The sequence below is a fragment of the Oncorhynchus gorbuscha genome, linkage group LG08, assembly GCF_021184085.1.
Source record: "Oncorhynchus gorbuscha isolate QuinsamMale2020 ecotype Even-year linkage group LG08, OgorEven_v1.0, whole genome shotgun sequence".
Lineage (NCBI taxonomy): Eukaryota > Metazoa > Chordata > Actinopteri > Salmoniformes > Salmonidae > Oncorhynchus > Oncorhynchus gorbuscha.
Window position 1 is genome coordinate 11997981 of NC_060180.1, and position 25698 is coordinate 12023678.

Below are 25698 nucleotides of genomic sequence, written 5' to 3' on the forward strand. Positions count from 1 at the left end.
CCCCCCTCCTCCCTCTCTGCAGATGACTTCGTCAACCATTTTGAAAAGAAGGTCGACGACATCCGATCCTCGTTTGCTAAGTCAAACGACACCGCTGGTTCTGCTCACACTGCCCTACCCTGTGCTCTGACCTCTTTCTCCCCTCTCTCTCCAGATGAAATCTCGCGTCTTGTGACAGCCGGCCGCCCAACAACCTGCCCGCTTGACCCTATCCCCTCCTCTCTTCTCCAGACCATTTCCGGAGACCTTCTCCCTTACCTCACCTCGCTCATCAACTCATCCCTGACCGCTGGCTACGTCCCTTCCGTCTTCAAGATCTATCGGCTGCATTCGATACTGTGAACCATCAGATCCTCCTCTCCACCCTCTCCGAGTTGGGCATCTCCGGCGCGGCCCACGCTTGGATTGCGTCCTACCTGACAGGTCGCTCCTACCAGGTGGCGTGGCGAGAATCTGTCTCCTCACCACGCGCTCTCACCACTGGTCTCCCCCAGGGCTCTGTTCTAGGCCCTCTCCTATTCTCGCTATACACCAAGTCACTTGGCTCTGTCATAACCTCACATGGTCTCTCCTATCATTGCTATGAAGACAACACACAATTAATCTTCTCCTTTCCCCCTTCTGATGACCAGGTGGCGAATCGCATCTCTGCATGTCTGGCAGACATATCAGTGTGGATGACGGATCACCACCTCAAGCTGAACCTCGGAGCTGCTCTTCCTCCCGGGGAAGGACTGCCCATTGATGAGCCCAAGGACTGCCCATGATCTCGCCATCACGGTTGACAACTCCATTGTGTCCTCCTCCCAGAGCGCTAAGAACCTTGGCGTGATCCTGGACAACACCCTGTCGTTCTCAACTAACATCAAGGCGGTGGCCCGTTCCTGTAGGTTCATGCTCTACAACATCCGCAGAGTACGACCCTGCCTCACACAGGAAGCGGCGCAGGTCCTAATCCAGGCACTTGTCATCTCCCGTCTGGATTACTGCAACTCGCTGTTGGCTGGGCTCCCTGCCTGTGCCATTAAACCCCTACAACTCATCCAGAACGCCGCAGCCCGTCTGGTGTTCAACCTTCCCAAGTTCTCTCACGTCACCCCGCTCCTCCGCTCTCTCCACTGGCTTCCAGTTGAAGCTCGCATCCGCTACAAGACCATGGTGCTTGCCTACGGAGCTGTGAGGGGAACGGCACCTCAGTACCTCCAGGCTCTGATCAGGCCCTACACCCAAACAAGGGCACTGTGTTCATCCACCTCTGGCCTGCTCGCCTCCCTACCACTGAGGAAGTACAGCTCCCGCTCAGCCCAGTCAAAACTGTTCGCTGCTCTGGCCCCCCAATGGTGGAACAAACTCCCTCACGACGCCAGGACAGCGGAGTCAATCACCACCTTCCGGAGACACCTGAAACCCCACCTCTTTAAGGAATACCTAGGATAGGATAAGTAATCCCTCTCACCCCCCTTTAAGATTTAGATGCACTATTGTAAAGTGACTGTTCCACTGGATGTCATAAGGTGAATGCACCAATTTGTAAGTCGCTCTGGATAAGAGCGTCTGCTAAATGACTTAAATGTAAATGTATACCTGTTAGATACTGCTGCACTGTCGGATCTAGAAGCATAAGCAATTCGCTACATTCGCAATAACATCTGCTAACCATGTGTATGTGATCAATAAAATGGGATTTGATTATGTGTACAGAGCGAGAGATGATTACATTCCTCTTACCCTCCAAAACAAGTAAATAGTGTTGGAGCTGTAGAATGATGGCCTCATTCGACATACGATGAAATCAAAAACAAATTATCCTCTGTAGTGCCATACGGTCAGATGCCGAGCAGTTGCCATACCAGGCGGTAATGCAACCAATCAGGATCCTCTTAATGGTGCAGCTGTAGAATTTTGAGGATCTGGGGACCCTTGCCAAATCTTTTCAGTCTCCTGAAGGGGAAAAGGTGCTGTCGTGCCCTATTCACAACTGTCTTGATATGTATGGACCATGATAGTTCGTTAGTGATGTGGACACCAAGGACCTTGAAATTCTCAACCCGCTCCACTTCAGCCACATCAATGTTAATGGGGGCCAGTTTGGCCCTCCTTTTCCTATAGTCCACGATCAGCTCCTTTGTCTTGCTCACATTGAGGGAGAGGTTGATGTCCTGGCACCTCACTGCGAGGTGTCTGACCTCCTCCCTGTCTCATCGTCCATCGGCCTACCACAGTCATGTTCTCTGCAAACTTAATGATGGTGTTGGAGTCGTGCGTGGCCACGCAGTAGTGAGTGAACAGGGAGTACAGGAGGGAACTGAGCACGCAACCCAGAGGGGCGCCACTGTTGAGGGTCAGCATGGTGGATGTGCTGTTGCCTACCCTCACCTCCAGTTGCAGAGGGGGGTGTTCAGTCCCAGGGTCCTTAGTGCCCTCCAAGCGCATCACTAAGCTATGGTGTTGAACGTTGAGCTGTAGTCAATGAACAGCATTCTTATGCAGGTGTTCCTTTTGTCCCGGTGGGAAAAGGCAGTGTGGACTGCAATAGAGATTGTGTCATCTGTAGATCTGTTGGGGTGGTATGCAAATTGGAATTGGGTCCAGGGTTTCTGGGATGATGGTGTTGATGTGAGCCATGACCAGCCTTTCCAAGCATTTCATGGCAACAGATGCAAGTGCTATGGGGCAGTAGTCATTTAGGCAGGTTACCTTGGCATTCTTGGGCACAGGGACTATGGGGGTCTGATTGAAACATGTAGGTATTGCAGACTGGGTCAGGGAGAGGTTGAAAATGTCAGTGAAGTCACTTGCCAGCTGGTTAGAGCATGCTCTGAGTACCTGTCCTGGTAATCCGTTTGGCCCTGCGGCCTTGTGAATGTTAAAGTTGTTAAAGGTCTTACTCATATTGACTATGGAGAAAGTTATCACACAGTCGTCCAGAACAGCTGGTGCTCTCATGCATAGTTCAGTGTTGCTTGTCTCGAAGTGAGCATAGAAGGCATTTCGCTTGTCTGGTTGGCTTAAGTCACTGGGCAGCTCACGGATTGATTTCCCTTTGTAATAAGTGATAGTTTGCACACCCTGCCAATACGGATGAGAGTCAGAGTCAATGTAGTAGGATTCAATCTTAGTCCCGTTTTGATGCTTTGCCTGTTTAATGGTTTGTCCGAGGGTGTAGTGGGATTTCTTATAAGCGTCCGAATTAGTGTCCTGCTCCTTGAAAGCGGAAGCTTTAGCCTTTAGCTCATTGCGGATGTTGTCTGCAATCCATGGCTAGTGGTTGGGATATGTACTGTGCGTACAGTCACTGTGGGTATGACGTCATCGATGCACTTATTAATAAAGCCAATGTGGTATACTCCTCAATGCCATTGGATGAATACCGGAACATATTCCAGTCTGTGCTTGCGAAAAAGTTCTATAGCTTAGCATACGCTTCATCGGACCACTTCCCGTGATAAATAGACAGTTACGAAGAATATAGATTAAAACTCTCTCGTTAGATAGTGTGGTCTACAACTTATGATGAAGTATTCTAACTCAGGTGGGCAAAACCTCAAGACTTCCTTAATATTAGAGACCACACTGCAGAACGGAGGGTAAAGGCCAAATTATCCACTCAGCGACAGTCTTGCCAGGCATCTGGCTTTACGACCTCTGCAACAGCGTCTCCTCTGCATGCGAATGACCAAGATTTGGGCCTGGTCCGGGATGAGCAGTATATCCTTTGCGTACGACTCATTAAAGAAAAATAAATCCTTGTCCAGTTCGAGGTGAGTAATCGCTCTTCTGATGTCTAGAACCTTATTATGTACAAAAAAGCGCAAACAAATCTAAGGATGATGGTTGGAGTTTTTTGGAGCATGAAAAGTGAGGAAAACCCAAAGGCACCATCTAAATCACAATACCTGGCGAGACAAATCCTGGTGGGGCAGCAGTAACAGAGTGACTTAAGCACAGAGCTCTTAGGACATTGGGGTGTAGACTCTAGAGCAAGGCTTTGGCACTCACAGTATGTTTATGGACATTAGAACTAAAGCAGAACACAAAACTATCTTTGCTCTGACACAACAGGAAAATATACTCTGACCAGTAATCACTGGTTTAAAACGGTAACCAGTAATCACTGGTTTAAAACGAGAAAAGAGAAGGACCGTTGTAAATTAATACAAGATAAATGCTTATGGTGGTTAAATTACCAACAGACAATATATCACAGAGACAAGGAAATCACTGTCAGCATATAAAGACCGAGGTAGAACTGCCTAAAGCTGTAGCCAAATTGTTTTTGTTTTGAACCGCTGTCCAAATTTCAGGTTTCCAAAATGTCTGTCCAAACACTCTTGCATGTACTTGTGAAAGTTAGCTGGCTTTAAGTCCTTCGACCAGCTGTGTGAAATAGCCCCTTAGGACAAGTCTGAATGAACTACTACCACTCCCAGATAGAATGGAGTGGAATATAGCGAGAGCAGGATGTTCTTACCATGTTTCTCCACCCACCAGATGCTCTCAAGCAGAACACTATGAGCGTCAGCACCTCTCAGCTGATTCAACATGGAAATGACAGTACACACGGGGGAGTCTTTAAAAAACACACACACACCATCTGCATGCATGCCCAAACCGCGCACGCACCACTTGAGTTATTGCTTAAGACAAGTTTGGTGAAATCATTCACCATTTAGAACTGTGCTGCACGCAATACTACGCCTCTTGAATCTTGCCATCCCCATCAATCTCTCTGAGAAATGGTATGACAGTGGGCGGCATTAAGATTGATCTATAAGAGAGGACCACTGGAATGTTTAGACGATAAACAGAAGGATGTGTTTAACACTAACGATTTCTGCCAAAAACATTATTTTTCATTGACAAGCCTGTTTAAATAAATCAACTCTAAATGAGCAGGATGAAAGCTGTGATGTTTCCATCCAGTATATCACCTTTCAACAGACAAGTTGCTGGCAGCACTTGAGAAAACAGATATGGACAGAGCACTATTGAGTCTTCCTCTATGTGGTCCTCTGGCAAACCATCACACAGGTTAGCATCCATTCACTAAACTTCAGTTCCTGAGTAGCTCTCGACTCCCGCACTATCCACATAATCGTATCTAAATCAGTAAGGACGGAAGGACCCAGGAAGTAGTAGCTACAGCCAAACAAGTTGTCAACAACCTCCGGTCACTGCTGCTGGCCAAATGTTGGAGAGGCTCAGAGAAAAAACATTACATCCATGGCCATGCCAATTTCTTTTAAGCCATGCATATTTGTTATTTCGTCTGCTTTTGTGGGACCTCTTAAATTCGTAATCACTTATGCACTTTGTAAGAAAGTCAACAGCTGTAAGAAAGGCAACAGCTCAAACAACCCGTATTCTTGTGTTCCTGTCCAGAACACAGGCTGCTGTCGTCTCCGAATGACTTCTTTCACAGGAGAAGAAGGCATGTGCAGTTGCCAGGCAACTGTGAAATAATAAATGAATAAACAAACTCCCAGATGTGTAATGTTGCAGTGGAGTTGACAGACTGCCAGTACTGGGCCCGTATTCACAAAGCGCCTCAGGGTAGGAATGCTAATCTAGGATCTGTCCATACCATCTTACTCATTATGATCTAAAAGGTTAAACTGATCCCAGAACAGCACTCCTACTCTTGAGATGATTTGTGGATACGGCCCTAGAAAATAAAATATGATACAGAAAGCTTACACAACTCACAATCCATAAAACACTAGACAGTTTAAGACATACCACATAAACAGTTAAGTATAAAACACACTTAACAAATTGGTCCTTTTTCTAACTAAAAATACAAGTCAAATAACAAACAAATAGGAGACCCAGACAACCACTGAGTCAGTCTGTTGGTTTAATTGCTAAGTAGAGGCATTAGAATGAGGTGCAGGAATGATGCTTTATCACATTGCGGGCGTCTACCCGTCTCCCCCCATTGGTGAATTGGGGGTGAGTTGTTGCAAACTTGCCAGAAACATTTCACAACCTAAGTATTCCCCTTGTACCTGGTATGTAGCGTAAGAACCTACTCCAGAGGGGCTGAAGAAGTCGGTTTCACTAAAACAGACGGAGACATAGTACCCTAAACACAGCTAATAGCCGACAGTAGAATTCATATACCAAATTCACTCACATAAATAACCAGCTTTCATCTACACTTTTTTGTTTGTTTGTTATCTGAATGTGTGGGAATTCATTCCTTGATGACTTTGACGAATGGCATCCACAGTCCACACAGACACAGCCAAATCAACAAAGTAACTCAATTAGGGCCTTTTTGAAATGACCAGCGTCCAGCCCTCTCCATCAAACTAAACATGATGTTTCTGTTCCCTTTCTTTCCTTTTTCCTTGATCCCATTGAAGAATATTCTAGCAACAGCCAGGACCAGGTCCACCAACCAAGAGCACTCTCTCCAATCAGGGCATGTGGAGAAAAAGCAGATTGTACTAAATGTTGAATGAAGTGAAAGAACAACTAACCACAAAGCGAGGTCCTTTTAAGATAAACACAGCACTCAAAGGGGAGAGAGTGGTAGTTCAAAAAAAGTACAATTATAGCAGCCGCAAACCAGCCAGAATGTAAATCTGCACTTTAAAGGTGCAGAAGAAAAAGAGCTCTAGGTGAAGTAAAAAAATATTATTAAAAATAATATATATTAATTTCACAGTTTCAGAAGCAGAGAAATGGGTCAGAGAGCTCGAGTCAAGTCGGACCGTTGAAACATGATTCCAGGTTTTATTTCGAGTAATGACATGCAGGTTTTTCCACAAGAAAATACCTCAATTATATTAGAGCTCCTGAACACTTCATCATGCATGGGATAAAGGAATTCAATGTGTAAGCAAAGTTCAATATAATTGTTAAATTGTATCAGGATGTTTCAGAAAAGGTTGGAAGAGGGGAGCTACAGTATACAGAGAGGAGAGCTACAGTATACAGAGAGGAGAGCTACAGTATACAGAGAGGGGAGCTACAGTATACAGAGAGGGGAGCTACAGTATACAGAGAGGAGAGCTACAGTATACAGAGAGGGGAGCTACAGTATACAGAGAGGGGAGCTACAGTATACATAGAGGGGAGCTACAGTATACAGAGAGGAGAGCTACAGTATACAGAGAGGGGAGCTACAGTATACAGAGAGGGGAGCTACAGTATACAGAGAGGGGAGCTACAGTATACAGAGAGGAGAGCTACAGTATACAGAGAGGGGAGCTACAGTATACAGAGAGGGGAGCTACAGTATACAGAGAGGGGAGCTACAGTATACAGAGAGGGAGCTACAGTATACAGAGAGGAGAGCTACAGTATACAGAGAGGGGAGCTACAGTATACAGAGAGGGGAGCTACAGTATACAGAGAGGAGAGCTACAGTATACAGAGAGGGGAGCTACAGTATACAGAGAGGGGAGCTACAGTATACAGAGAGGAGAGCTACAGTATACAGAGAGGGGAGCTACAGTATACAGAGAGGGGAGCGACAGTATACAGAGAGGAGAGCTACAGTATACAGAGAGGAGAGCTACAGTATACAGAGAGGGGAGCTACAGTATACAGAGAGGGGAGCTACAGTATACAGAGAGGGGAGCTACAGTATACAGAGAGGGAGCTACAGTATACAGAGAGGAGAGCTACAGTATACAGAGAGGAGCTACAGTATACAGAGAGGGGAGCTACAGTATACAGAGAGGAGAGCTACAGTATACAGAGAGGAGAGCTACAGTATACAGAGAGGGGAGCTACAGTATACAGAGAGGAGAGCTACAGTATACAGAGAGGGGAGCTACAGTATACAGAGAGGGGAGCTACAGTATACAGAGAGGGGAGCTACAGTATACAGAGAGGAGAGCTACAGTATACAGAGAGGAGAGCTACAGTATACAGAGAGGGGAGCTACAGTATACAGAGAGGAGAGCTACAGTATACAGAGAGGAGAGCTACAGTATACAGAGAGGAGAGCTACAGTATACAGAGAGGAGAGCTACAGTATACAGAGAGGAGAGCTACAGTATACAGAGAGGGGAGCTACAGCTACAGTATACAGAGAGGGGAGCTACAGTATACAGAGAGGGGAGCTACAGTATACAGAGAGGAGAGCTACAGTATACAGAGAGGGGAGCTACAGTATACAGAGAGGAGAGCTACAGTATACAGAGAGGGGAGCTACAGTATACAGAGAGAGGAGCTACAGTATACAGAGAGGGGAGCTGCAGTATACAGAGAGGGGAGCTACAGTATACAGAGAGGAGAGCTACAGTATACAGAGAGGAGAGCTACAGTATACAGAGAGGAGAGCTACAGTATACAGAGAGGAGAGCTACAGTATACAGAGAGGAGAGCTACAGTATACAGAGAGGAGAGCTTGAGGATACAGAGAGAGGAGCTACAGTATACAGAGAGGGGAGCTACAGTATACAGAGAGAGGAGCTACAGTATACAGAGAGGAGAGCTACAGTATACAGAGAGGAGAGCTACAGTATACAGTGAGGAGAGCTACAGTATACAGAGAGGAGAGCTACAGTATACAGAGAGGAGAGCTACAGTATACATAGAGGAGAGCTACAGTATACATAGAGGAGAGCTACAGTATACAGAGAGAGGAGCTACAGTATACAGAGAGGAGAGCTACAGTATACAGAGAGGAGAGCTACAGTATACAGTGAGGAGAGCTACAGTATACAGAGAGGAGAGCTACAGTATACAGAGAGGAGAGCTACAGTATACAGAGAGGGGAGCTACAGTATACAGAGAGGAGAGCTACAGTATACAGAGAGGGGAGCTACAGTATACAGAGAGGGGAGCTACAGTATACAGAGAGGAGAGCTACAGTATACAGAGAGGAGAGCTACAGTATACAGAGAGGAGAGCTACAGTATACAGAGAGGAGAGCTTGAGGATACAGAGAGAGGAGCTACAGTATACAGAGAGGGGAGCTACAGTATACAGTGAGGAGAGCTACAGTATACAGAGAGGAGAGCTACAGTATACAGAGAGGAGAGCTACAGTATACAGAGAGGGGAGCTACAGTATACAGAGAGGAGAGCTACAGTATACAGAGAGGAGAGCTACAGTATACAGAGAGGAGAGCTACAGTATACAGAGAGGAGAGCTACAGTATACAGAGAGGGGAGCTACAGTATACAGAGAGGAGAGCTACAGTATACAGAGAGGAGAGCTACAGTATACAGAGAGGAGAGCTACAGTATACAGAGAGGGGAGCTACAGTATACAGAGAGGGGAGCTACAGTATACAGAGAGGGGAGCTACAGTATACTACAGTATACAGAGGAGAGCTACAGTATACAGAGAGGGGAGCTACAGTATACAGAGAGGAGAGCTACAGTATACAGAGAGGGGAGCTACAGTATACAGAGAGGGGAGCTACAGTATACAGAGAGGAGAGCTACAGTATACAGAGAGGAGAGCTACAGTATCCAGAGAGGAGAGATAGAGGATACAGAGAGAGGAGCTACAGTATACAGAGAGGAGAGCTACAGTATCCAGAGAGGAGAGATTGAGGATACAGAGAGAGGAGCTACAGTATACAAAAGGCACAAACACTTTATCACATACTGTTTTGGCATAATGTCTGCTTGCCATGATGTTGAGGAGCAGAGTATAGAGTGATGTTAAAGCTCCAATTGAAAAAAAACATTTGAGTAACATTATACCGAAGTTTATTCAGGTTTACACCACATACTTGACATACTTTGAGCTCCCCCATGATGAGTCACTGTAATGTCCTCAGTAAACACCACTTAAAACAGCCCATTAGTTTAATAGTATGACTATGGACTGTGGATATGAACCCTTTCAAGGTCTAACAGTATGTGGTTCTGGAGGTTGAAACAGTCCTGTGTTCTCCTACAGTAGAGAGTGGTGGCTGCAGCACATTCCCCCACACAACACTCACTTCCTGTCTGAAGCTCTTACTCAGCACCCAGGAGGAAGACGAGGATGGGGGCCTATGCCCATACACTATTTCAGGACAAAATGTGGACATGCCGCAGAGAGAAGACCCTTTTTCTGCTTTTCGACCCAGTTTGTGCTTCTTTCCATCCAGGATCAGTTTTACATTGACTTCAATGTACTCAGTTCCATCCCTACTGGGGGACAGAGTGTATAATGTTGCAAGGCATAGCCTACTGAATACTGAAGTAAACCTGTAGGCTACAAGGTAGCAGCAAATCTGCACGTTTACCATTTGTTTTCGAAGAGCGCTTTTACACCTCAAGGCCAAGATACAGCTACCCAATAATTGTCAGGTAGAGGTTTAGGGGGAGGGAAACAAAATGTTACAATGAAGAAAATTATTAATTTAATTACGGGGGGGGGGGGGGGTAGTTAGTCTGTATACTGTAGGTCACCAGAAGTCTATACAAAGATTTCACTTAACTTCAAATTAACAATACAATTTTGTTAGGAAAAAGGTAACCCCAATAAACAAAGGCCAGTTGAGAGTCTCCAAAACACATGTTTACCTTGCTTGTAACTATGGAAACTACACATACATGGACATATTCACACACATTTGATTTGGAATATATGACTAAGAGGAAATGTTTTCCCACACTTTAGTTAATAAAAAATATAATTTTAATGAGATTGGTAGTTTATGTGACCAGAGGATCATAAAGAAGTTTACACTTCATTCAAGTTTTCCTCCTGCACCAACAACACACAAGCACTTGAGGTATGCAGACAGTTACTGAGAGATTTTTGCAAACATTTACAGACTTAAAATCATTAACTGACTTAAAACTGGTTATCCATTGACTGCCAATTCAAGACATTTCAATTTGACCATGTCATTTCATTTACAAGTAGGGCACCAAAACAACTTGTGATAATCTGCAACGGAGGCAATGCACGGGGGGGGGTATGTGTCCGATAGTAAAAACAGACCTTTGACCGATAGAACAGATCTGTGTGAGTGTTGGCGAATATTGACATACAGTTGAAGTCAGAAGTTTACATACAGTACACCTTAGCCAAATACATTTAAACTCAGTTTTCTCAATTCCTGACATTTAACCCTAGTAAAAATTCCCTGTCTTAGGTCAGTTAGAATCACCACTTTCTTTTAAGAATGTGAAATGTCAGAATAATAGTAGAGGGAATTATTTATTTCAGCGTTCATTTCTTTCATCACATTCCCAGTGGGTCAGAAGTTTGCATACACTCAATTAGTATTTGGTAGAATTGCGTTTAAATTGTTTAACTTGGGTCAAACGTTTTGGGTAGCCTTCCACAAGCTTCCCACAATAAGTTGGGTGAATTTTGGTCCATTCCTCCTGACAGAGCTGGTGTAACTGTGTCAGGTTTGTAGGCCTACTTGCTCGCAAATGCTTTTTCAGTTCTGCCCACAAATTTTCCATAGGATTGAGGTCAGGACTTTGTGATGGCCACTCCAATACCTTGACTTTGTTGTCCTTAAGCCATTTTGCCACAACTTTGGAAGTGTACTTGGGACCATTGTCCATTTGGAAGACCCATTTGCGACCAAGCTTTAACTTCAATTGTCTTGAGATATTGCTTAAAAAAAATCCACATCATTTTCCACCCTCATGATGCCATCTATTCTGTGAAGTGCACCAGTCCCTCCTGCAGCAAAGCACCCCCACAACATGATGATGCCCCCCGTGCTTCACGGTTGGGATGGTGTTCCTTGGCTTGCAAGCCTCCCCTTTTTTCCTCCAAACATAGCGATGGTCATTATGGCCAAACAGTTCTATTTTTGTTTCATTAGACCAGAGGACATTTCTCCAAAAAGTACAATCTTTGTCCCCATGGGCAGTTGCAAACCGCAGCCTGGCTTTTTTATGGCGGTTTTGGAGCAGTGGCTTCTTCCTTGATGAGCGGCCTTTCAGGTTATGTCGATATAGGAGTTGTTTTACTGTGGATACAGATACTTTTGCACCCGTTTCCTCCAGCATCTTCACAAGGTCCTTTGCTGTTGTTCTGGGATTGATTTGCACTTTTCGCAGAAAAGTACATTCATCTCTAGGAGACAGAAGACATCTCCTTCCTGAGCGGTATGACGGCTGCGTGGTCCCATGGTGTTTACACTTGAACGGGGTACCTTCAGGCGTTGGGAATTGCTCCCAAGGATGAAACAGACTTGTGGAGGTATACAAAAATAATTCAGAGGTCTTGGCTGATTTCTTTTGATTTTCCCATGATGTCAAGTGAAGAGACACTGAGATTGAAGGTAGGCCTTGAAATACATCCACAGGTACACCTCCAATTGACTCAAATTATGTCAATTAGCCTATCAGAAGCTTCAAAGCCATGACATAATTTTCTGTTATTTTCCAAGCTGTTTAAAGGCACAGTCAACTTAGTGGATGTAAACTTCTGACCCACTGGAATGGTGATACTGTGAATTATAAGTGAAATATTCTGTCTGTAAACAATTGTTGGAAAATGACTTGTGTCATGCACAAAGTAATGTCCTAACCGACTTGCCAAAACGATATTTTGTTAACAAGAAATTTGTGGAGTGGTTGAAAAACGAGTTTTAATGACTCCAACCTAAGTGTATGTAAACTTCCGACTTCAACTGTGCATGGGAAAGAGATGCTCATCTGTCATACTGTATATTTCAACACCATCCGGATACTGGCTTAATGGATTTTATAGGGAGGCTTGGAAAGAAGTCACACTGCAATGCAAGCCAAGAGGAGGCCTACATTTGGCTATTCAGATAGGACTCATTACTTCACTAAATAAAAGCTTACACACATTCCTAACAGGTGTTTTTTCACTCTAAATGAAGTCTTCCAAAACTTCTCAATAGTAGAAGTTGAGATGGGAGATGTTATTTGAAGCACCTTTTAACATTAGCCAGGCTTCATGCAGGACCTTTCCCTTTTGCATAATGCAGGTTACACAAGTTTCCAAGCATTGGAGGCCAGAGATAACGTCACAGCTGATAAAACCTGGAGTGAAAATATACTGAAGTTCCCACACAATGATTTAACGATAGGCCAAACTCTGGGCTGTGTCCACTTCAGGACACCGAGTCCCACATCAACAAAGCCCTCTCCTCCAATGAAAACAGATTCTACAGCGCTGACGGTAACACGCAATGACCAATCAAAGCATCCTAAACAGGCTTGGAGTTAAATATACAGTATATTGGTTAATTATGCATTTAAAAAAACAACCACCCAAGGATGCTCTTACTACTGATGAAGATGGAATGTTTTAAAAAATATGTCTGCAAGCCCTATGGGATAGAGTACGTCCTTCAACTCTTCCAGAATAGAGAAAGTATATCTTTTTTTAAAGTCTAATGATGTTTCATGGTTGAGGTTGCACGATCAGTCACTCTGAACCACTGGGAGAATCTTCCAATTGGCTTATTCATCCCCCCTCCGCTCCCTTGTAACTATTCGCCAGGTCATTGCTATAAATGAGAATGTGTTCTCAGGCAACCTACCTGGTAAAATAAGGGTTCAATTAAATTGAATCTCAATTGGATTTCCTTAATTCCGCATGACATATACTCCCTCCTCTCCTCACATCCTTTTGAAAAAGGTAAAAGGTAAATCGAGGAGGCGAGGAAAGGAAATGTGGAAATAAATGCACTTGTATGAATTTGGACTATCCTTCTCCACTAGAATGTCATTAGGCTAATGACGTTTAAAGAACTGGAATCTCCAAGTACCTGTGTAAAGTGGTATAGAATTTTGAGCTAGTTGAGCCAGACATTTTATAGATAAAATGATAAACGTACCCTTTTATTAAATGTGTGCATGCATTTCTCATCTGAGAAAACAACAGTTGTTTCAAAACGCTTCCATGGTAGGATACACCTGAGCATCTTCCCCCGGAAGAGGCAATCGAGGGAGAGGAGCAAACTCCTCTGTTCCTCTATTAACGAATTGACACTCTCCTTCATGGCCACCACTTATAGGTTTACCGGGTCACGGAGGACTCAAGGAGAGAACAGACTTTTGCCCAATTGAGAAAGGCCAACGACTGACCACAGACGAAACAAATAGTAATATTCACTTCATGCCACTGGCTGAATGTTAACATGGAGAAATGCTGCCATGATCATAGAAACTACTAGAAAACAACATGTTAAAGAGATGGTCACTGCCACACACACACAGGCACACACACACAGTATGTGCAGATGACTTCAGTTTAGGGACAACCTCTGGTCTTCTGCACATACTGTGTGTGTGTGTGCCTGTGTGTGTGTGGCAGTGACCATCTCTTTAACATGTTGTTTTCTAGTAGATTCTATGAAGGGATGACATGGAGCTTTAAGGACTGTAGAGTAGCACAGCAGCAACGGGGCCACAACCATGAGGAGCTGGAAGTGTGGGTGAAAGAGAGAGAAAGACAGACAGAAAACCCATAACAGTTTTTTCTTCAACTTCAAAACACAGAACTACAGAGCAGGTTTGATAAATGTGCTCCAATTAAACAGGCATTTTTATAATAATGTCCACCCACACAGATCTGGATTATCCTGGGCATACACAGAGGAGAAGTTCGGAACAACATTCATCAGAGGTCAACTTATTATAATCAAAAGAGTACTGTAATGAAAGGAAAGATAATCAAGGGAGAGTAGATCAATCTGTAGCCCACTGAGTAGATATCCAACAGGATGAGAAAGAAGTGTCAAGAGAGACAAAGACATGGTTTGTCTCGTGTCAAGCTGAATAGGAAACCCATTGTTTTGCATGATATCTCAGCTTCCATGGGTTGCTTTCATTGGGTTCATTATCTCCTGTTGTTAGTGTTCCCTGTATGGCCTTGTTGGGCTGTTTCTCCAGCTGATGGCAACTCACAGTCTTCCTGTGGGATTGATAGAGTCTTCAGTTACATAAAGCTGGTTTCTTCTTCTACAAGATGTGTTTTGCAATAACTGATGAGAATCTCACCCTGTACATTCCAAGGGACTTATGTCAGTCGTTCAACTGTTCACAGACATGACGGTGACAGAGATTGTGCTGGAGTAGCTACGAATGGGAATACAACTTTATCACCATCTGGAAAACAGTGGGTGCAAATACGCTTTGTATCTCAGACAGATCATTGACTATAGGTTTGTACAGTACTGCACATACAGACTACATGAGATATTGACAAAATAGTATTCTTAAATACTTTTAATTAGGTTAAATAACCATAAACAACGTGGGCTTTTGCATCGTTATAGGTTACCAATGACCAGGAAATATTTTCAGGTTGGTTTGGTTTCATCGATAGAAGTGTTTTCAGCTATTGAGGTATCAGAACGTAAAACTTCAGCGATGACCATAACACGTGCTCATAGCGACTCCTATTGGTCGAGTCGTGTTCATGCTTCTCAACTGCTGACCATGGCACAAACATTATAGATGCAGGTGAGGTGACCGAGACTTCAGTCAGAATTGAATGACTAGTTTTGCATAAACAATTGTACCGTGTCTAACGTTTGTTTTAATTAATGTAATATTGAGGCAACTTTCTATAGAAGACTATGCCCATTCTAGAAAAATACATGCCATTGATTACATCTCAATACCAACTGAGCAGAGGGAACCACAATGTGTCATTTGCTTTCGGTGATCAAAAGAAACTACAAAGAAATGTTTCAAATTATGGCCAAAATTCTTGGAACCGGACAGTCTCCGAAGACATCAAAAATCAGTAAACGAGCGACAAAGTAACATCAGGCCTACACATTCCCGGACAAGGCAGACACGAAATATAGACAAATAATGTTCATGGAAAAAAAATTGCAAATACCATATGAAGTGGGAAAATGTGTTTTTGGAAGCATACAGTTGGCATAGTTCCCATTTCCATAACAAAGGAATGTTTTAAAATGTAGTCAAAGTTTTAAAATGTAGCAACACAGAGCACCATATGCCTGTGTTTTTTCTTTAGGCCTACCTAATAACATGATTTCCAGTTTCTTGCGGTCCACTCGAAATCTCTCCTCCGTCCACTCCGGGTCTGGTAAGGCATGGGGTCCGCTCAAGTCATCCTCGGAGCCGGCGACCGGGGAGTCGGTACTGCGCTCGCTGTTCGAGCCCTGGTCGGACTGTTGCAAGTATCCGCTCAAAGAGTCGCACTGGGCAGCCATTGCGCTGCGCAGAAACGTTTCCAGTGGCCACTGCGTTTCGAACTAATTGTAAACTACCAGATTGTGGATTGTAAAAGCTACTTCCCTACATTTATCACTTCGAGATTGTGTTCAGACTCATTGTTGCGCAGTGACTTATTCCTCGACCATTTTCTCGAGCCCCCTCTGATGTCCTCATAGAGTACCGCTCTAAAAATAGTCTGATCTACAGTTTATTTTCTGAGTCTAGAGCACAAGTAAAAGTTTCACGTGTCAGGCACAACTCGAAGACGTGGGACTCCTCCCAAATGTAGTTTATTGCATTCCTTCCCATCATTTGTCCAAATTAACCCTTTTCAGATCATCACTATTGACTATCATGTATGAAAAGCATAGGCAGTGGTGGAAAAAGTACCCAATTGTCATACTTGAGTAAAGGTAATGTTCCCTGATAGGAAATTATTCAAGTAAAAGTGAAAGTCAACGAGTAAAATACTACTTGAGTAAAAGTCTAAAGTATTTGGTTTTAAATATACTTAATATTTCTTATATTAACCAAACGGCACAATTTTCTTGTTTTTTTTTATTCATGGGTATCCAGGGTCACACCAACAAATAGTTTTTTTTGCTCATCAATAAACACACAATACCCCATAATCACAAAGCAAAAATAGGTTTAGATTTTTTTCCACATTTATTAAAAATTGAAAACGGTCATGTCACATTTACATACTGGTCAAAAGTTTTAGAACACCTACTCATTCAATGTTTTTTTTTTCTTTTTACTATTTTCTACATTGTAGAATAATAGTGAAGACATCAACACTATGAAATAATACATATGGAATCATGTAATAACCAAAAAAGTGTTAAACAAATAAAAATATATTTTATATTTGAGATTCTTCAAATAGCCTTTATGACAGCTTTGGACACTCTTGGCATTCTCTCAACCAGCTTCACCTGGAATGCTTTTCCAACAGTCTTGAAGGAGTTCCCACATATGCTGGTTGAGAGAATGCCCACATATGCTGGCTGCTTTTCCTTCACTCTGCGGTCCGACTCATCCCAAAACATCTCAATTGGGTTGAGGTCGGGGGATTGTAGAGGTCAGGTCACCTCATGCAGCACTCCATCAGTATCCTTCTTGGTAAAATAGCTTTTACACAGCCTAGAGGTGTGTTGGGTCATTGTCCTGTTGAAAAACAAATGATAGTCCCATTAAGCCCAAGCCTGATGGGATGGCATATTGCTGCAGAATGCTGTGGTAGCCATGCTAGTTAAGTGTGCCTTGAATTCAAAATAAATCACAGACAGTGTCACCAGAAAAGCACCCCCACGCCATAACACCTCCTCCTCCATGCTTTACGGTGGGAAATACACATGCGGAGATAGTCTGTTCACCAACACCTCGTCTCACAAAGACATGGTGGTTGGAACCAAAAATCTCCAATTTGGACTCCTGACCAAAGGACAAATTTAAACCGGTCTAATGTTCATTGCTCGTGTTTCTTGGCCCAAGCTAGTCTCTTCTCATTGTTGTGGTTTCTTTGCAGCAATTCGACCATGAGGGCCTGATTCACACAGTCTCCTCTGAACAGTTGATGTTGAGATGTGTCTGTTACTTGAACTCTGTGAAGCATTGATTTGGGCTGCAATTTCTGAGGCTGGTAACTCTAATGAATGTATCCTCTGCAGCAGAGGTAACGCTGGGTCTTCCATTCCTCTGGCAGTCCTCATGAGAGCCAATTTCATCATAGCACTTGATGGTTTTTGCAATTGCATTTGAAGAAACGTTCAAAGTTCTTGACATTTTCTGTGTTGACTGACCTTCATGTCTTAAAGCAATGATGGACTGTCATTTCTCTTTGCTTATTTGAGCTGTTCTTGTCATAATATGGGCTTGGTCTTTTACCAAATAGGGCTATATTCTGTATACCACCCTACCTTGTCACAACACAACTGATTGGCTCAAATGCATTAAGAAGGAAAGAAATTCCACAATTTAACTTTTAAGAAGGCACACCTGTTAATTGAAAGGCATTCCAGGTGACTACCTCATGAAGCTGGTTGTGAGAATGCCAAGTTTGCAACGCTGTCAAGGCAAAAGGTGGCTACTTTGAAGAATCTCAAATATAATATATATTTTGATTTGTTTAACACTTTTTTGGGTACTACATGATTCCATATGTGTTATTTCATAGTTTTGATGTATTCACAATTATCCTACATTGTAGAAAATAGTAAAAATAAAGAAAAACCCTTGAATGAGTAGGTGTGTCCAAACTTTTGACCGGTACTGACCCTTTACTCAGTATTTAGTTGAAGCACCTTTGGCAGCAATTACAGCCTCGATTCTTCTTGGGTATGATGCTGCAAGCTTTGCACACCTGTATTTGGGGAGTTTCTCCCATTCTTCTCTGCAGATCTTCTCAAGCTTTATCAGGTTGGCTGGGGAACGGCGCTGCACAGCTATTTTCAGGTCTCTCCAGAGATGTTTGATCGGTCCAGGCTCTGGCTCGGCCACTCAAGGACATTCAAATCAAATCAAATTGTATTTGTCCCATGTGCCAGTGAAATGCATACTTGCAAGCCCTTAACCAACAATGTTTTAAGTAGTTAAGAAAAATGTGTTAAGTAAAATTAAATAGAAAATAAAAGTAACAAATAATTAAACAGCAGCAGCAAAATAGCGTTAGCGAGGCTATATAAAGTGGGTACCAGTACAGAGTCAATGTGCGGCGGCATTAGTTAGTCGAGGTAATTGAGGTAATATGTACATGTAGGTAGAGTTAAAGTGACCATGCATAGATAATAAACAGAGAGTAGCAGCAGTGTAAAAGAGGACTCTGGGTAGCCCTTTAATTAGCTTTTCAGGAGTCTTACGGTTTGGGGTTAGAAGCTGTTAAGAAGCCTTTTGGACCTAGACTTGGTGCTCCAGTACCGCTTGACATGCAGTAGCAGAGAAAACAGTCTACGATTAGGGTGGCTGGAGTCTTTGACAATTTTTCAGACTTGTCCCGAAGCCACTCCTGCATTGTCTTGGCTGTGTGTTTAGGGTCATTGTCCTGTTGGAAGGTGAACCTTCACCCCAGTCTGAGGACCTGAGTGCTCTGGAGCAGGTTTTCATCAAGGAACGCAATGTACTTTGCTCCTTTCAACTTTCCCTCGATCCTGACTAGTCTGTAAAACATCCGCACAGCATGCTGTTGCCACTACCACCACGATTCACTGTAGGGATGGTGTCAGGTTTCCTCTAGAAGTAACACTTGGCATTCAGGCTAAAGAGTTCAATCTTGGTTTCATCAGACCAGAGTATCTTGTTTCTCCTGGTTTGAGTCCTTTAGGTGCCTTTTGGCAAACTCCAAGTGGGCTGTCATGTGCCTTATACAGGAGTGCCTTCGGTTCTGGCCACTCTCCCTTAAAGGCCTGATTGGTGGAGTGCTGCAGAGATGTTTGTCCTTCTGGAAGGTTCTCCCAGCCTCCACAGAGGAACTCTGGAGCTCTGTCAGAGTGACCATTGGGTTCTTGGTCACCTCCCTGACCAAGGCCCTTCTCCCGATTGCTAATTTTGGCCAGGCAGCCAGCTCTAGGGAGAGTTTTGGTGGTTCCAACCTTCCATTTAAGAATGATGGAAGCCACCGTGTTCTCAGGAACCTTACATTTTTTGGTACCCTTCCCCATTGATGTACCTCAGCACAATCCTGTCTCCTGGACAATTGCTTCTTGGCTTGGTTTTTGCTCTGACATGCACTGTCAACTGTGGAACCTTATATAGACAGGTGCGTGCAGTTCCAAAACATGTCCAATCAGTTGAATTTACCACAGGTGGACTCCAATCACGTTGTAGAAAAATCTCAAGGATGATCAATGGAAACAGGATGCTCCCGAGATCAATTTCAAGTCTCATAGCAAAGGGTCTGAATACTTAAGTAAATAAGGTATCATTCTCTTATTTTTAATACATTTGCAAACATTTCTATAAGCCTGTATTCAATTTGTCATTATGGGGTATTGGGTGTAGATTGAAATTTTTTTTTTTTTTTTTTTAAATCAATTTTAGAATTAGGATGTCATAAGGTGAATGCACCAATTTGTAAGTCACTCTGGATAAGAGCGTCTGCTAAATGACTTAAATGTAAATGTAATTAGGGTTTAATGTAACAGAATGTGTAATAAGGGGTCTGAATACTCTCCAAATGCACTGTAGGTAGGTTTATTTTATTAATTTGACTAGGTTTAATACATTTACTTAAGTTCATTACAATGTGTATTTTATTTATGACTCAATTCCATGTCACCGATGAGATACAGTAAATTAACCGTACTGTAAGAGAATGGCCAGAGGAAGCATTTGAGTTCTAAGAAACATTGAGGAAGCAATTCACATCCTGAAGAAACAATACAGTAACAAAACTACACAATGGCCCAACACCACCCCACAAGAACCACTTCTGTATGAGTTGATACGCTGAGATAAAATGGAGAATTTCAGTTTAGACAGTTGAGTTGCCTCTGTGGAATTGAAACATTTAGACAATATGCTTCATCTCATTCATATGTAGGCCTACAGCGCTATTCCTCAGCATACATACAAGGAGACTGAACAAATATTATGAATCTCTTATTAGGCTTTAATTCAGATGTTGAAGTTCATAGGGTCAACTTTCATCCTTACGTAGGACTAGAGTGGTTGTCTAGATGGATACAGTTTGTCAAAATTGAATTTTTGTAGGATAGTGTAGAAAGTTACTTCACGTAGCAGGTGTGGAGAATTACTTTGGTAAGGAAAAGGATTACATTTAGCCAAAATACCAACCCAACCCACCCCAAAATCTGCTTTTGATGTCAATTTGACAAAACGCCCTATTCCATCTAGACATCCCATCTGAAAAATCAGAACGCACTGTCATAATTAAACCTGATAGTAGCTGAAATGTATACATATAAAAATAAATGCTATTAACTGTGGAGTTATAGATTTGGGAAATCCATGTCTAACCTGCCAGATTATAGCCCTAATTCGAATTTGCATTCAATGAGCCGTGCTCCTGTGTAGTAGGTGAGAAGAGGTAAATGCTGTCATCTAGTGGTGAAATACAGAATGATATGGGAAGAATTTGAATTCTACTGCCCTAATCCAAAATAAATCCTAGCCCAAACCTCCAGGCACTTGTGCAGATCTAAAATAAATCTCTCCCTAGAATAACAATAAAGACAGGATCTTTTTTTTTTTTTATAAACTTTTTAATGCAAAATAATAAAAATAGATTCAGTATAGCTTTATACTACACAATAAAAATCTCTAAAAGGAGAAAAAAAACTATAAGATGGAAGGGGTGGAGTCATAATTGGTCTGTTTTTTGTATGGGTCATCTCAGAAATAACTCAATAATAAGTTATATAACATTGGGAACGTCAAACAAAAGGAAAATAATGACTTCATAGCATAAAAGCAGTTAGTTTGGGGATAGAAAGTGCTTCCCATATACAACACTTCTTCTTGAACCAGTGTGGATGAGGGGTGGCAACAGTACTGTTTTCAGAAGTGTCCATGAAGTTAATTTGATTAAACCTCTTCCGTTGTCTCAAACTTCAGTCCTTTACATTGCATACTTTTGAGTCCAATCTCTTGCTAATCTGTTGTACCTGTAAAAACAAAATAAAATGTAAACCAGGTTTAACAAAGACTTATTGAGCCATTTACAGCCAAATCTTACATTCAGACAGTCTGTTTTAAGCAGCCATATCATTATACAGTAGATACAGTATCTTGGAGGAGTGTGTACTTTCAGAAGAGATGTTTATTCTATAATTGACTACATGCTGTACACATTAAAGGAATGTCATGTTCATATATTTTTCCTGCTAGAAGAAGAATAGTGTGCATGTGTGTGAGAGAGCGTGTAAACGTACTTTTCTTTGTCCTGCTTGTAGATGTGTGCTATGTCTGGGACTAGGGGGTCATCTGGGTTTGGGTCACATAGCAAAGAGCATATGGACAATAAAACTGGAAGAACAAAAAAGGCAGGGATAACCAGGATGAGTTTATTTCTCAATTACACCAGCAATAATAGTCATGATCAATATAGTCAAGGTTAACAGTTGGAGAACAAATCAGACAAACATTTGAGATGTATTTTTCAACTAACTTTCATGAGGGTACAAAAGACAGAAAAACAAGTTGGTTTACAAACCACACATGTAAGCCAGTTTGTCTTACCTTTTGAAACTGTAAGTGCTGGCGACCACTGTGACCTCAGGATGTCCAGACAGATGCTACCATTACTGTTTATGTTTGGGTGATAGATTTTTGTTGTGAAGGCTACCTATGGAAAGAAAATACATGGAGAAAAAGAAAGTCAGGCATACATACTGCATGTGGTTTAGGGTACTCTACACCTAGGGGAATATTGTGTAACAGGAGCTGAAGAGGCATTTCTAACCTTTGGTGGTTTGAAGGGATAGTCTGTTGGGAAGTGGATGGTGAGGAAGAACACTCCTCCCTGATATGGGCTGTCAGTCTAAAAGAGGGGTGAAAGGTTCCTTGTTAAAACAGTGCTGTGAACCGTAAAGTGACACCCAATACTCAATAGAATGTTAAAGCCCACAGTCAGCCTCCCTTTACTTGTCATTGTTTACAGTAACAGAAGTGTGATGGGGGTTTACTGGAGGTGACACACATCCAAGCAACTCCGTTATAGTAGGCTATATAGTAAGACAAGGAGACTAACACATGTTCCTTTGGTGCAAGAAGGTTGAGCTTATAACAATGGGACCAAAGCAGAATAAATAGCTTCCATCAGAAATCAACACAATATTGACACACTGTTGTCTACTAAAGATTTAGAAACAATGAGAATTTAGAAAAGGGCTTACAGGTCCCATGATTGTGGCTTGCCAATGAAACACTGTAAAAGAAAGAGACATTAGGTCACATCAAATCATATAATTATTGACAGTAATAAAATACAAAATGGCACCAAAAGGAATTAATCGACTGAGGTCAATACCCCTTCATTTCCATATGCATCAAATTGTATTTCTGCATTAATTAAGGTGGCCACAAAAGCTGTAGTGAAACATACAGTCCTCTCCAACTGGTCCAGCTGAGCATTGAGCAGGAGGGTCCCTTTGCAAGTCATGTAGCTCCTGTAAAATAAAATTAAATGTAGCACAATGAATTATGCACAGGGGGAAAATGCCATACATATAGTGCATTGTCTACCCAACAATGTTGTTAGCTGCTTTGACAGTCAGTCTTGTGGTCTATATGGCTTTATACGAATTCAAGTAGCTAGCTAGGTGACATGTTGTGCTGTATGTTTTACATGGTGTAATGTTTGACAGCTGCTGCTTTCTTGGCCAGATCTCCCTTGCAAAAGAGACGCCGTGTCAATGTTTTTTCCTGGTTAAAAAGTAAACAACAAGGTACGTAGCTAGCTACATATATAACTAGGAATTGACCCCCATATATCCATAATTTAGCTACTGCTGAATTTCATGAATTATATAAAGGCGCATTAACGTTAATGTTCTGTTGAAATATACACTGAAAGTAAAACAAGTAAAGATAGCTACAATAGCCCACTCGTGGTGATGAAGATTCCAGAAGCGTTTTTATTCATTGACAGACAGGAATAACCAGAAAATCAACATAACTAGCTTACAAGTTCGAGTAGCTAACAGACCAGTTGGTTAGCTAATTTACGAGTATCTAACCAGCTACTGTAACTAGCTAGTTATGGCGTTGATACAATTCACTTACCTAGCTAACGTTACACCGATAACTAGTTAACTTAGTTAGCTAACGTTATTGATTGACTGATGATTATGCTGGTAGGCCAATAGCCAACAGGTGTAATTAACGTTACTAATATTAGCAAGCTTTTATTTGCCAGCCTGACAAGGTAAAAAATTAACAGTTAGTTTATTGTCATTATTGCTGCGATGAAAGTGTTGTATTTCGTTGGTGCGGAATAACAGACAAGTTAAACCATTGTTGACAAAGTAGCCAAAGGTTTAGCTAAATAGGTAGCTAGCGAACGTTACATACCTACGCAGCTAACGTCAAAAGCTAAAATGAGCTAGCTATAGTATGCTATCGTGGAATTTTGTGACAAAGCTAACGTCCAAAGCTAAAATGAGCTAGCTAGCTATAGTATGCTATCGTGGAATTTTGTGACAGGACATCGACCAACCGTTTATGAACATGACGACATTATACAATTAATGGACACACTCACCTTCTGTATTCTTTTCAAAGCCATGTCAGCCCTCCTGAGTTAGGTGTATGGTGTTAACAGTGAAAGCTGTCCGTTGTATGCCTGTATCTCTGCCCAGCTCACCAAAATTTGTTTCTAGAAATTTGCGATTTCTTTTGTTTCCGCTTTTTGTTGGTTTTGACTAGAGAGGATACGGCTTTTGTCAGATTTGACTTTTCGTAACAGGTTAGGAGACCATGTTACGCAGCAGGTTTGGGGAATTAACATATGCGGTTATGATAATTATATCAAGGTTACGAAATTGGTTAGCTAAAATCCCCCAAATGTTTACTTTTGACGTTAATTTGATAAAATCTGTATCCCTTCTAACCATGACCCTTTTGGCGAGGACTCAAACTACTGTGCATTCTGGGGATTTGAGTTTTTACGTTGAACATCGGCCTGTTAAAGTGACAGTACACTCAAAGATTACGATAATAAATGGTTTATCTGTGGCACATTGCTAATCTCTCGCGGACAGATGCACGTAACATAAATTAAAGGGATAGCTACCAAAATGACATTGGTTTCCTTACCCTGTAACCAGTCCATGGACAAGGCATGACCAAATATTTTTAATAACTAAACCAAGATAGACCACAGCCTGTCATTTCAAATGAGAATAAATTAGCCTACTGTGTAATGTGTGCTTGTGCAATAACTCAATTTGCCTTTCCACGCCTTTTAAACAACTCAATTGGAAATTTGAACAAAGGGTAAAGTCTACAAAACTTAATCCACTGTTCGTAACAGATTATAGTTTTGGGAGGAAAAAACTGTTTTGAGATAAAAGGTTTCATCAATGAGAAAATTTGCAGAATGTCGGCCAAAATCCATTTGGTTCCATCTTCTCCCACTGTCAGCCACTGGTCTTCCTCTCACTACCATATTTTGTAGTGAGTTGAAAAGCCAAGCGGACGCTTCACATTTATACATTCAGTGAAATATCTGTCTCATTGTTCTGTGGTATGACAGCAATCTATGCTTTAGTTTAGTTTCGCTGGGACTGTTTCCAAATGCTAACGTTTTGTTCAAATCATCTACAAGTGACTTTGTTGACTTTTGCTTCACAATCAATTTGAAATACTTTCGGATGATTTGGACATGACGTGAACAATGCTAATATCGAATACCAAATAGCCAATCATATTTATTTATGCACCATCAATCTACTGGGGTGATGCTTTTCCACACAACTAGATACAATGATATTCTCATAGATTTTTCCTAACTGAGCTAGCCTACTACATTAGATCTCTGCATTTGTAAGCATCAATCAAATAAGGCATGTTTAGTATTCCAAAACTATGTCTGGTTGTTGTCTAGCAGTAATTCTGATATCGTTGCACTAGTTTG

The 25698-nt window shown here is 42.1% G+C and overlaps 2 protein-coding genes across 11 annotated transcripts in view; both read right to left on the bottom strand.

Annotated features, from left to right (window-relative positions):
* Positions 1–16387, bottom strand: part of LOC124041202 (protein bicaudal C homolog 1-like) — a 76136-nt gene extending 59749 nt beyond the window's left edge. For 4 of the 10 annotated variants that reach the window (XM_046358488.1, XM_046358493.1, XM_046358490.1 and 1 more), the window contains exon 1: positions 15907–16384. In XM_046358488.1, coding sequence (XP_046214444.1) covers positions 15907–16099 — 193 coding nt within the window. In that variant the 5' untranslated portion in view covers positions 16100–16384. Of the gene's footprint in view, positions 1–15906 lie in introns of all 10 variants that reach the window. The other 6 variants (XM_046358496.1, XM_046358495.1, XM_046358494.1 and 3 more) reach the window with 4 other exon arrangements.
* Positions 16388–21320: 4933 nt separating this feature from the next.
* On the bottom strand, positions 21321–24507 carry LOC124041203 (ubiquitin-conjugating enzyme E2 D4-like). The gene is made up of 7 exons (XM_046358498.1): positions 24325–24507; positions 23167–23230; positions 22958–22989; positions 22525–22602; positions 22302–22407; positions 21995–22088; positions 21321–21727 (listed from the first exon to the last, which is right to left on the bottom strand). The coding sequence occupies exons 1-7, from the start codon at positions 24346–24348 to the stop codon at positions 21682–21684; spliced, it is 444 nt and encodes a 147-aa protein (XP_046214454.1). The 5' UTR covers positions 24349–24507; the 3' UTR covers positions 21321–21681.
* Positions 24508–25698: the final 1191 nt, after the last annotated feature.

What these genes read in the sequence shown, in the direction of transcription:
- LOC124041203 (XM_046358498.1), bottom strand. Translation starts at nt 24,348, where the DNA reads ATGGCTTTGAAAAGAATACAGAAG. An exon ending in CTTTGAAAAGAATACAGAAG is followed by an intron (nt 23,231 to 24,324) that starts GTGAGTGTGTCC and finishes TTTATTTTACAG; the next exon opens with GAGCTACATGACTTGCAAAG. An exon ending in AAGCCACAATCATGGGACCT is followed by an intron (nt 22,603 to 22,957) that starts GTAAGCCCTTTT and finishes CCCCTCTTTTAG; the next exon opens with ACTGACAGCCCATATCAGGG.